General features: G+C 42.4%; 1 protein-coding gene across 2 annotated transcripts in view; it reads left to right on the top strand.

Annotated features, from left to right (window-relative positions):
• Positions 1-9,901: 9,901 nt before the first annotated feature.
• spns2 (SPNS lysolipid transporter 2, sphingosine-1-phosphate) overlaps positions 9,902-11,955 on the top strand; it is a 72,877-nt gene continuing 70,823 nt past the window's right edge. The window contains exon 1 of one of the 2 annotated variants that reach the window (XM_068721179.1): positions 9,902-10,442. In XM_068721179.1, coding sequence (XP_068577280.1) covers positions 10,211-10,442 — 232 coding nt within the window. In that variant the 5' untranslated portion in view covers positions 9,902-10,210. The remainder of the gene's footprint in view (positions 10,443-11,955) is intronic. The other variant, XM_068721180.1, reaches the window with a different exon arrangement.

Genomic DNA, 11,955 nt, shown 5'->3' with positions numbered 1-11,955 from the left:
ACATACCCGAGTATGACAGCCGCTTGTCACTCAATTTCTAAACTCTTCATGCTGTTGCTGCAGACGTGTCTAACGACCAAAGGCAAATCCTAACAGCTGTGCGTCATTGCGTGTCCCCATTGTTTTGTACTGGGGTAGACCGCGCAGGGAGGTATGTCATTGTCTCTCTCAGGTACACGGTCATGCAATAATTGGGCTGCATTGTCATCATGGTATACACCCTTTTACAGTCGACGCCATCAAAAGCACGCAGCGTTTGGCTCCAGCCATCAAGATAAATTAGTGTGGAGAATTTGGCATCATCTGGTGGTGAGGTTGTAACCAGCTGAAACATCTCCCGAAAAAACAAAGATTCTTACTTTCAAGTGATTATACAGAAAACATACTTATTATTACATTCCATTTCTGCCAATAGATCCCCCTAAATGCTACACAATGTTCCTTTAAACATTTAATTAAAATGTCTCGTTGTCGCATGTTTGGTTGCCAGGATCGATATTCCATCAGGGGACTCCAGTTCTACAGAATTCAGACGGCATCACGACCGGTTCAGAGCAGCAGGTGTTTCAGTTTAACCAGTGAACATTGTGTCAGTGGTTTTTCCGATAGTAACTTGCGTAAAGGGTTGGTGTAGATAATAAACACATGTGAGTATATAATAATGATTGACGGCTTTTACAAGCGCACTCACATCTTCCGTCTCTATGAGCAATCACAGATGCATTCGGATGAGAGTCACCAGCCAGCGGCTTCTAGGGCTGCAAGCTATTAAACATGTTATGTATCACTTGACTGATCAAAAATACTTGTGTTTGTAGGGCCCATTTTAAAACTCTATAAATTCCAAACTCGGAGGTCTATGTCATGGCGCTCGATGTTCTGTACATGACCACAGATAACGTAGTTGCGTCTGGTGACTTGTGTGCTGGTTATTTCTTGCTGGTGTAATGTTGCACACTAGGTTTCTCAACCAGCTACATGTATATAGGAGGTCACTAAGTATTGGGCCACTTGCTAATGTATTTTATCCACTCACTATTGGCACACAGATCTGGAAAGTCCATTTTTTTCAGTTGCATTCGCAATCTTTGCACGACAACTTGGCTGAAGTGAAATTGTGTATGGGAACTTGTTTGCTGATTAATGTAATGTCAAGCCAAATATCAAATATTTCCTATTGTTGAATCCTAAGTGTTGAAACTGTTGATTGAATTTGACATTCGCAGATGAATGAAAACTGTAGTTCAAGGCCGCCAGGCCATTGTTAAAGGTTTCATTGCATTATTGTGGAATTCACTGGTATTTCCTTTTGTTTTTGAAAATTTCAGCCTTACGCGTGTGATTTTCCAGAAGTCATGATTACTCAGTATGCTGAGGGAATAGATTGGGCAGGATGTGTACGTGGAATAACAAGCAAGCACACACGCACACTGAAAGGTATGTGGCAAACATTCTAGAGGTAACAGTTCAACCTGCAATTAAAACACAATAGGTATTGTGCACCATGTTTCTGAGCACTTTATCTGCATACCTCTCCGTTTCCCCTGCCGACCCTGGCCGTACAGGAAACTGTCACAATGGCTAATAAATTGTCCAGGCCAATCAATGAGGGAGCGGGGGGTGGGGTGGGGTGGGGGGGTACAGTCAGTGTTTACTCAGGGATGGGGAGCAATTCAGTCATGAAAACAACCTTCAAATGCAGCCACATGAAAAACAACATGCTGATACATACAATATGGGAGCAATCAGAATGCTGTCATGATATCAACAATAACCAGAACACGTCTCATGTGCATCACACATATTTACTGTAACAGAAGAGACAAGCTTATCTACTCCATGTTTGTGTTATGCTCACCCTTCCAGGACAATGATAAGAGACGTCAAACCACTTTTGTGGATGTGAAGTCGCACTCTTTTCCTTATCACCAGCAAACTGCTGCAGTGACATGACATCATGGAGAGGAAGAGCCCTCTCCACCCTCAGCGCTGCCCCTTATTTGGACAATTACATCATATGGGCCCTTCCTGTCTCTACGCTGCAGCTTACAGGGACACATATGCATATCCTATGTTACTGTAAATTCTCAGGAGGAAAAGAAGAGCACAGTTGGTGACGCACACAAAAAGAACCGAAGAAATCAAAGGATTGTTATTTCAATGCTGAGACTGGGGTGTGAGTGATGCTTCTGTAACAATGCAAAGCTCTGTTTGTATTTGTCGCGTGATGCAATGGGGGTGGGGGACAATTTACACAGGCATACACACACACATTTGTTATTGTTGAATTGTTAGCATTAATTAACACAGAGGTTTGGTGATTGGCCTGTTCAGCTTGATTTGGTTGTATCAACAATGTAAATGCTTATTCATGTTTGTGTACGATTACATTTTCCATAGCTGATCAATCAAGCCTTTTCTCGTTGTCATGCAAATTACTTTTGTCTGGAGCAGAGAGTACAAATGTGGACTGAAATGGAAATGCAGCCAAATCTGAGGTTTGCCCCATAATGGCATACGCACATTCTGGTCCTATGTATTTAGCATTCCTGTTTCAGAGGCCCGCTGGCCACTGAGCTGGAGAGAGCTTATTCACAGACAAAGTCACAGCTATGGGGTAATTACAAAGACCCATCTATAAATATGAGCCACAGCACCACACAGATCTGGTCTCACTGCAAGTCAACCTCACATAAGCAGCTAAAATTTCTCCGAATAGGCAAAGCTTGATATACCGTTTTTAAGTTGCGTAAAGAATACAATTGGAGGAAAATGACTCAAACAAGGGAGAACAACATGATGATATTAATCTTGAGCCCGATAGTAAACATGCAGCAACATATTCATCCTGCATACCAACATATTGGAGAGAAGATCGGCTCATGATGACTATTTTGACCAAAAACAAAACTCAATTCCGACACCAAGCAACTAAATGAGAACACAGCAAATAATGCTAATGTGCGCTCACGGTGCATGCCATCTGTCAATATGAAAGCTGAGACACCAGATTCCAATGTCTAATCACTCTACGGCCAAAACTCAACAACAAATGTACTTTTTTTATATCTTTGCTGTTTCGTGATTGAACATTGTGTTCAAGGGCATATCAACGCAGCTAATGGAGACTCCAAAGTCTCATTCAATACAAACCCATTGGTCAAATAGACCAATGGGTTATGGTTTTCTTTGAATGAGAGCATGGTTTGATTGATTTTTCAAAACAAAACCAAAAACTGTGACATTTAGATGGAATGAATATCTATAGTGATGTGTTAATGACATTAAATTAATTTTGCAGTTACCTGAGAAAATTTAAAAAAGGCACAGATGGTACCCAAATGGGCGAATTTTAAGATTCCATCTCGTCATGCCTTTACTAAAAACCTCTCCAACTTTGCTCTGCTTCACTTTATTAGCATCATTATGTGGGACAGGTGATGTCCAGATGTTCTGATATGGTTTGTGAGAGATTTTGGGCTGCAACTGCATTATTACATGGAGATATTCTCTCTAAAAGTGAACAGTTTTGTTGGGCAGAAATGAACTCCTTCATTTATGCTGTGTTCCATCTGCCTTCACATATACCCAGTAACAAACTGATGAGAACATAAATCTCATCAGTGTAACCTTTATTATAATGCCAAGATTATTTAAATAGACCTCGTAGTTGAAGAGATACACTCTACTCATTTTAAGCATGTCACCTTGGAGCAGGAGCCTGAGCCAGAGGCCGAGGGTTTATTAAGGCAGACAGTGGAGTCAACGCTGGTTTTACCTCCCAGACAGACCAACTGAGACTGATGACCCATGAGCAGGGAGTCCAGCTTGGATGGAGCCGTCCACTAAATAATTTAATGAACTGATAAAAGACGGCGTCCCTGCCCCTGAACACTATATTTAGTCACTGCTGTCTCTCTGCCCCCTGCTGCCGCTGCACTGCACAGTGCGGCCCCCAGATCAGACTTCCAAGGTGTGGAGACATCAGCCCAGATCTATTCAAATCCTCAGCTGCTCTGCCTCCAGACACTCTGTTGCTCGAGTGTGGCAGTGCATGGCAAGGGGTGGGGGGGGGCTATCTGTGCCTGACAGGAGCTCCAGCAATCTCCTGTCAGGCACAGACAGTCAAGCGGTCAGGAGGTCACAGCGGATGAGAGAGGTCGGAATGGAAGAGCCCACACCTACAGACTGACCCAGACGGCTCCAAAAACAAATGTATGTGATGAGATCGGAAGTGGGTTGGTCCACTGTCACCAGACATCATGTGCTGATGATAACAGCTTTGTCCTACTGAATGTCCCTTTAGTCCCCTGTTGGGCACATGAAAGTGTTATGGCACTATTAAGGCCTCAGTCTGTTGAAGCGGGCCTCTGATAGTGCTATCGGCTGAAAGAATGGAGTAAGATCTCCCACAGTCCCTTCTGCTCACTGGCCTGTGTGAAATGAGTCCAGCTAGACGCTTCATTGCGTGATCATAACCATTTCTACCGATTGTATGAATTGGCGACATGGGTCAAACAGAAATGGAACGAGTTCATTTCTCTCACAAGAATAGAACAATTGCAGAAAATGTAATAATGTGTGAGTCAGTGTGTTGAACTGAAATGTGGCTCGACAACTGGATATACAGTATGATTTAAGACGATGAGTTTACAACACCAAAGTATATGGTGAAAAAGGTGCTTCCAAATTAGAGGACATTTTCTTGCTAAGGAGACAGATGTCAGATGTCAAAAATGTTCTCCATTAAAACATCTCATCTCCATTGAGAAGAATGTTTGAACAACACAAACGCACAACTGCTTGTTTTTTCCTCAGCCTGGTCAAACGTCATAGAGGCCTGTTCATTCTCTCTTTCTGGATCTTTATTGCACATAGTGTTCTCAGAGACACTTGGTACAGGAAGGGGAAATGTGCATATTTACATGCGGCCGATCGAGACAACAATGGGAGTATCACAGACTGATTACTGTATTTGAAAAATTCCTTGATTGCTTTAATTGCGCAACATTTTGTTTATTTATTTCAATCTACATTTATTTCCAGAGCGATAGTTCACAGAGGAAAAAGTGAAAAGATAGAGAATAAAATAGATATTTACACACATTAAAGACAGCAGCAATCAGATGAAAACGATCACTATCAATTACACATTCTGAAAATTTTAATGAAGACCATGAAGCGCAAGGAGGAACACCAAATCATCTGCATTCACAAAATGATGATAAATCCCCAAAACATAAAGAGTTTTACATGCATCTAACTGCCTGGACAAGTTAATCAACCTTGACTTACCCCATAACTGACCTGAAAAGCGTCAGATACAGCACTCCATCAAACCTGCATATTTATTAGTTAAAAACAATTTACTGCAATCTACTTTATTGCAGCGAAAAACACAATTTTATTTCATTGTGAACTCTGTGATCTTAAAGAGGTGGAGATGTGTTTACCAGAAGCACAGCTGATATGCACACAGCTGATAGACACATGTTTCACTCGGGACATTTAAACTTCATTGGCAGCCACGTGTTGGAACGCAGAAGGAGTTGGCCTTATCGTCCTGCAGCCGCTGGGCGCAGCGATTAGCAGGTTATCTCCCATCCTGCACTGGAGGCTCGGCCCTGAGCTGAGACAGGAAGGAAGGCCGGGGCAGTGACTTGGTGGCTCTGGGCCACATAGCAGAAAAACGCGAGAGATAGGTCCCCAGGTCCACCGAGCCATTCTGCACGATGGAAAAACACACAGGATCCCACAGACATGAGCAGCATATCAAACACATCCCAAAGAATGAGGAGGGGAAGGTGGGGGCTCCAGAGAGGGGGACAGGAACAACTGTTTACTGGGGCTCCCTCCTAAGCCCTCCGTGTGAGACCACTGGTTGGTTTGGCCATCGTCTCTTTTCCTGCATCCTCTTTTCCTGGATGTCAGCGCGCAGCACTACAAAAGCAATTCTTGTTAGTATCGCTTGATCGCTCTCTGCCGAGCCTGCCAGGCTGCACTGTTTGCATCATACTTTCCAGATTCAAAACCGAAGGGGGATTTGCAGACATCAAAGTTATTGGGAAGCCAGTGGATGATTGCTTTGAAAGTGCTTTTGCAAAACAAATGCCATGAGGGGGGCTTTGGGATTCGCAGGCAGAACTTTTCAGTCTAAATAAGACAATGCAGGTCGACTCAGTTTATGCGAATGCCTTCAGACCTCGAATCTGATACCGCTGCAATGCCAAAGGCCTGCAGAACGGAGCCAGACAAGACCCCAGCCTTCTCCCAAACGGATGCCAGGATTGTTCTTCATCTGCTACCTCCTTCCCAGATTTTGTTTAGCCTTTCATTGATTTACATACTGACAAAAAGACTGGCCTAATTTCACTTTCAGGTGATTAGGCTGAATGCTTTTGTTGAAGTAGGCGATGTAAAACTTACACGGCCAATAACAGGCAACCTAGTTCATCTGGAACAAGAGCCTCTTGGCTGATGTCCCCTCTGGCTTTTAGTGAAATCAAACTGTACTTGTCAGGAATGCCCCCTCAGCACGCCCACCGTTCACTCGCTGAACTCCGCACTCATGCTAAATCAACACTTGCTCTGCCTCACACCTTTTCTGTTCAAACTCCTTCAGTAAGTCTTGGTTTGCAATTACAAAATTTCCTACGCTCTCAACTTTTCGACGATAGGTAGATGAGGACGATTTGGGATTCCTGCCTTGGCAAATTCAAAATACACATTGGAATAATCTAACAATTAGCTGGAGCTGTCTGACAGAACACAGATGGCCCAGAAACACTCATCTGCATGCAGGATTGGACCTGTCCCAGCCATTCAGAAAAAAAAGCTAATTCTCCTCATTCCCAATGAAGAGTCACTGAGGTGTGAATACTCATCAATATTTCATGTGCACAACACAATGTGCATTGTCACCTCCCTCAGTGGTATTTAAACCATCATTGTAATTAGTTAAAAACTGTCTCCCAGTAGAATCAATAAAGGGAGTTATATCCAAACTGTATGGGAGAACAAAGGCTTTCTATGACTTCTCTGCAACAGACTGTAATGAAGTTGGGGACACTGTTGGCTGTCAGATGAGTACAAAAATCGCCAAAACTGTCAGAACTGAGCCAGTTGCATTGTGTTCATCTTTCCTTAAGAGAACCAGATGATACCCCCCTCAAGATTTGTTCTGTAACCACCAGGAATGCCTCAGACAAGCATGTCCAATAGCAGGATTCATCCAGCGTGACTGCTTTGTTCCGTCTCACCGCTGTGCCCCGAACAGCTTGTTGTGATGAACTGGTTGTAAATGTGACTTATAAACTGGCCAACTTTGTTGCTCGCAGACAAAACATTTACTTTTTTATGTTAAGTGTTTTCATATTTCAGCCGCAAATAATTTGTCAAGAAAATGTTTTGGTGCAAAACTCAATCAGAACAGACAAGGGGACATTTGTGTCAGAGTGAAACGTCTTTGCTCTAATAGGTCTGCTTGTGTTGGTGATTGAAAAACAACGTCAGCATCCTCCAGGGACCGTTTAAACTACCGCTGTTGTCTTTTGTGTTAACATCTTCTAAATGCCTGCAGTGCAGAACCCAGTAGAGGAGATTGAGATTGATGAACAGCTCGGGCTCAGACAGACGCAGTCACGGAAAAAATCGTTTGCCCCGACTTGTAGTAATATGTGGAATTCTCTCAAACGACATTTCTCACCAATGTGGAGTCAGTATTTGCTTGCTGTGGAGTCAAAGCCACAGTATAACCCTCTGTGGCCTACTTGCTCTGCGCATCTCCATGGATGCTGCAGATGACAGAAGGTTGAATATCATGCTTTAGTGGGGTTTTGTAATCATTTAAATGTAGGGGGGGGTTCCTTCAGTATCACCACAAAAAAAAGATGAAATGTAGATGCAGATGTTGACCTATAGGTTGGTATTATTAAATTATTAGGAGATCATTATAGAAGGTTTGAACGTCTGTGAATTACTGTTTCACAGTAACATTTTCATGTCACTCAGATTGATTCGGCTGTAATTGTGGGGTTTGAAATGTGTTATTCCGAATGCTTCTATTGTAACTTTTGAGTCTTGATACCTGCCCCCACATCACAAGATCCATGAGAGTTTAAAATGCACTATAACACTGCACTGGAGCTCTCATTTCTGCTTTATTGAACAATGGAGTGACATGTGGACACATTCTTAATTCCATGTATACAGTGCCCAGGTACGGCTTAGACCTCACAGAGGCTGTGTAGTTGTTACTGTTATGTTGATTGTGTATTGTGTAGTGGAATCCCCATTGGAGTACCACCTCTGGGGTTCCACATTCAAAGAGAATACACGACACGTTGCATCCAACAATGACATTTGAAAGCTTCAGTGGTTGGTAACTGTTCAATGTCACATGGCCCTCCAGTCAGAGCTGAATGTGTGTGGTGGGAAAGCCCAGCGTGTGGGGTTTTCTTTATTTAATTTCCACACACCTTAACAGCAGTTCCTGTTCACCTCTTAACTCACAAAAGCAATCTGGTTGTTTCCTTTCTACAGTAATCAATACAGCTTAATATGTAAGGATGTTGCTTTTACTCATCCCACAATAAAAAAAGGTTAATACACATATTTAGTTAGTTAGTTGGACTTATAAGACACCAAAAATACTGTTGCAGTGGTGCAACATTTGTCAGATGTGAACATAAAAACAATGACAAAAAGGTTTCGTTTTTCATGTAATTGTTCAGAAGAAGTGATTGGAGCACCAAAAGCCATGTGCTTTATTATATTGGAGAGACGGCCGATATCTCCAAAAGTAGGCAACTCACACCAAAACAATATAGACTGATAAACAGCACTACAGGTAAGAGGGAAAATATGTACCTTTGATTTTGGGATGAACTGTCCCTTTAAGATTCAATTAATCTACAAGCACAATCTACAGCACAATCAACACTCTTGGGTGTCTGCCATTGAATTTAAACTAAGTAATCTCTTTGTTATCTTTGATGCTGGTTTAACATTTCATAAACAAATCAACTCCGCTGTCAGCACCAGATTAGATCACTTTGAAAATCCTTCCTGTCTGTTAAGGATTTGTGGAGAACAGTTAATGCTTTTATTTCTTCTTATCTCGCCTCTTACAAATTCAGACTGCTTTATCCCTATTGTTGAGTGCCGGTAGTTTGCCACTCACAATTTGATTTTCTCCTCCATTTTTTTCTACTTTGTTGTACAGTATTATATATTCTACACTTTTACAAATTCACTGATTAATCATTATGTCTGTGTTTTTATTTGATTGTCATCATCGATCGAATAATTCAGTCAGTCTGTAAAGCACGCTGGTCAACATTTGTTGTTTTTAAATGTGCTCTATAAATTAAACTGACTTAACTTATTCTTCAATGAAAAAGTTCCACATGATGCTGATCAAAAACTGCTAAACAGACATGGCTGTGACAAGCTTTGGGGACCTAAACTAAATACATCTTCTTATTTTTTCTATTTTAGATGGAGAGAGAACAAAAATATATACAAAAATACACAAATAAATCCTGAGATCTATTTGAGACCTTTTACTAAAAATATGAGCAGACCAAGAGGGAGCTACTTTTCATCTTTAAATGTGTCTGTGAAACATACCTTTGTGACCTACTTCTATTAGAAGCCTATAATTATCCTGTCTTTACTCAGTCAGCAGCCATATTGCTCCCTAATAAATGTGAAAGATGCGCATCAAATAAATAAATAAAATAAATATATAGATAAATGAAGTCACACCCACCCACCCGTTTCCCACCACCGTCCGCTTCCTTAAATAACTGAAAGGTTTTTCCAACCGCACTACTCTCCGGTTGCAACTCCCCGACATCTGCACCACAGTATCAGGTGCGGCTCCATCATTCGCTGCGGGGCTTCGGGAGGGGGCGGGGTTTGTCAAGCCGGGTCACACCCCCTGCACTATAGCGCTGTGTAGACTACTCTCCTCAGAAAAAAAAGAATCCTAAGGAGCGCACAGCCAGTCACCGCACACTGCTAGGAAAATATGATCAAGAGAAGAGCGACTCCTGCGCTTTAACACTTAAGACAACAACTCCACTGAGAATAATTCCAACAGAAATCACAGACCATCGCTGCGTTTGGTCCTTCTTCAACTAGTCTCCTCTCCGTTCTCTTACGCTTTCTCTCTCTCTCTTCTGCGCTGGATCATTCGAGCCAGAACATGTGTGTGGAGAGCGATGGTTGCGAGATTGAAGGCTGCAGCAGTTCGGACGAGGTGCGCACGCTGTCGGGCAGCATGAGTCCCGCGCTGAAATCCAACCCGGACCTTCACCCGTGCAAACCAGGGCAGAAATTCCGCGACGCGCTGCTCAGATGCCGCTCACCGGCCGCCGCCGCCGGGATCCTCAGTTTTGGGAACGTCCTCAATTACATGGATAGATACACTGTAGCCGGTAAGTGTTGACTTCTCCCTTTCTGTTAGAGCTTTGTTTTGTTTTTCTAATCTGAGGGGTTCCAGCAAACACCGCAGAGCAGCTCTCCAGTATCCGCTGGAGAGATTGTACATGCGCTAATTGCCTGTGAGGCGCTCCAGTGTGGTAGAGTAGCCAGCACACCTCAATGAAACAATGGGGCTTTGGCCGAGCGCAGCGGACTGACTGCTAAAACCACAACGCTGTTAATGTTTCAATGGTGGTTGACTTCGTGTGCTGTGGTTAAATGAATCACGATGCGATATCACTCGAGAAAATGCAGGACAGTAATGTTCCTGTACACGGGGCTGCTGGAATTATTGCAGATCGATCAATTAAGGCGATCATCTCTCCATCCACGGACCTGACTGCATGCTTTCGCACTGTGTGTGTGTGTGTGTGTGTGTGTGTGTGTGTGTGTGTGTGTGTGTGTGTGTGGACTCATCTGTCAGTAGAGTTTCAGCGACTGCAAATTGAGAGAGAGAGAGAGAAAGAGAGAGAGAGAGAGAAAGAGATAGAGACGGTCATTAGTTCCTTTAGTCCATCAACTAATAGCGCTTGTTTTATGCGGCAGGTTGCTGTGTGACGCTGTGATGAGGCCATGTGGTCTTCCCACTCAAGTGTCCGCATTTCCTCATTATAGCTGAGATCCACGACATTTTTTATTAAAACTGAACACCGTGTACGGATGGAAATCAAGGTTGTGTCTTAGGTTGGTAAAATGTGAAAAGGTAATTTGTATGAGCCAAATTATGGACTTGATCGATTAATTAATTGTTACTAAGATGACCAATTATATATGTTTTAAAGTCAAGAACAGAGCTCAGTGAGATGATGTAGAGTTTTTGAAGGGCAAAATGTTTTTTCTGTTAAAATATTGAAAGAAAAAGGCAGAATCATACTACTAAAATAGTCCAGTTTGTAGACTCACACCAGAAATGTATTTGATTTTAGTTGATTATTATGGATTCCTCGCAAAGCAATGAATTGTGCAATGTATTGCTTTAACCAACGACTCTTAAATGTGTCGCATAAGTCCAGTTTAACATTTATCCTCTTTTCAGTTTTACTAATATTTGGTAACTACAGTACTTATCAAGCCTTGGACATCAGACTGTGGCACTGAATGGGTTAACAATAATGCTGCAGCATGGAGAATGGAGGGAAGCGTGTTCAATGGGAGTAGAATCTTCTGTAAAAAAGAGATCCCTTCCTGGCTAAAGTGCAAGTTTCTATTCATTATCTTATACTTACATGACATAGTCACACAACAGAAGTCTACTTGAAATTCATTTTTTTTTTTTACCTCTTCACCCATTATCTATAGCAAAGCATATCTGGCATCAAGATTTCTGAATTTGATAAATCAGGGGGAAATTAATGGTGGAATTTCACTCTGTAGCCCCTGGCAGAAAGAAGGAGTGGCTAATCCAAACGGAACAATGTGTACACTCTAAGTAGCCACATGCCTGCGGCTCATCATCCTGAGGGCTTC

This window comes from Cebidichthys violaceus, unplaced genomic scaffold (assembly GCF_023349555.1).
Source record: "Cebidichthys violaceus isolate CVI_PGR_0920_01 unplaced genomic scaffold, fCebVio1.0.p SCAF_27, whole genome shotgun sequence".
In the NCBI taxonomy this organism is placed as follows: Eukaryota; Metazoa; Chordata; class Actinopteri; order Perciformes; family Stichaeidae; genus Cebidichthys; species Cebidichthys violaceus.
Note: the sequence above shows the minus strand (reverse complement) of the source record. Positions and strands in the feature narration are given on the sequence as shown.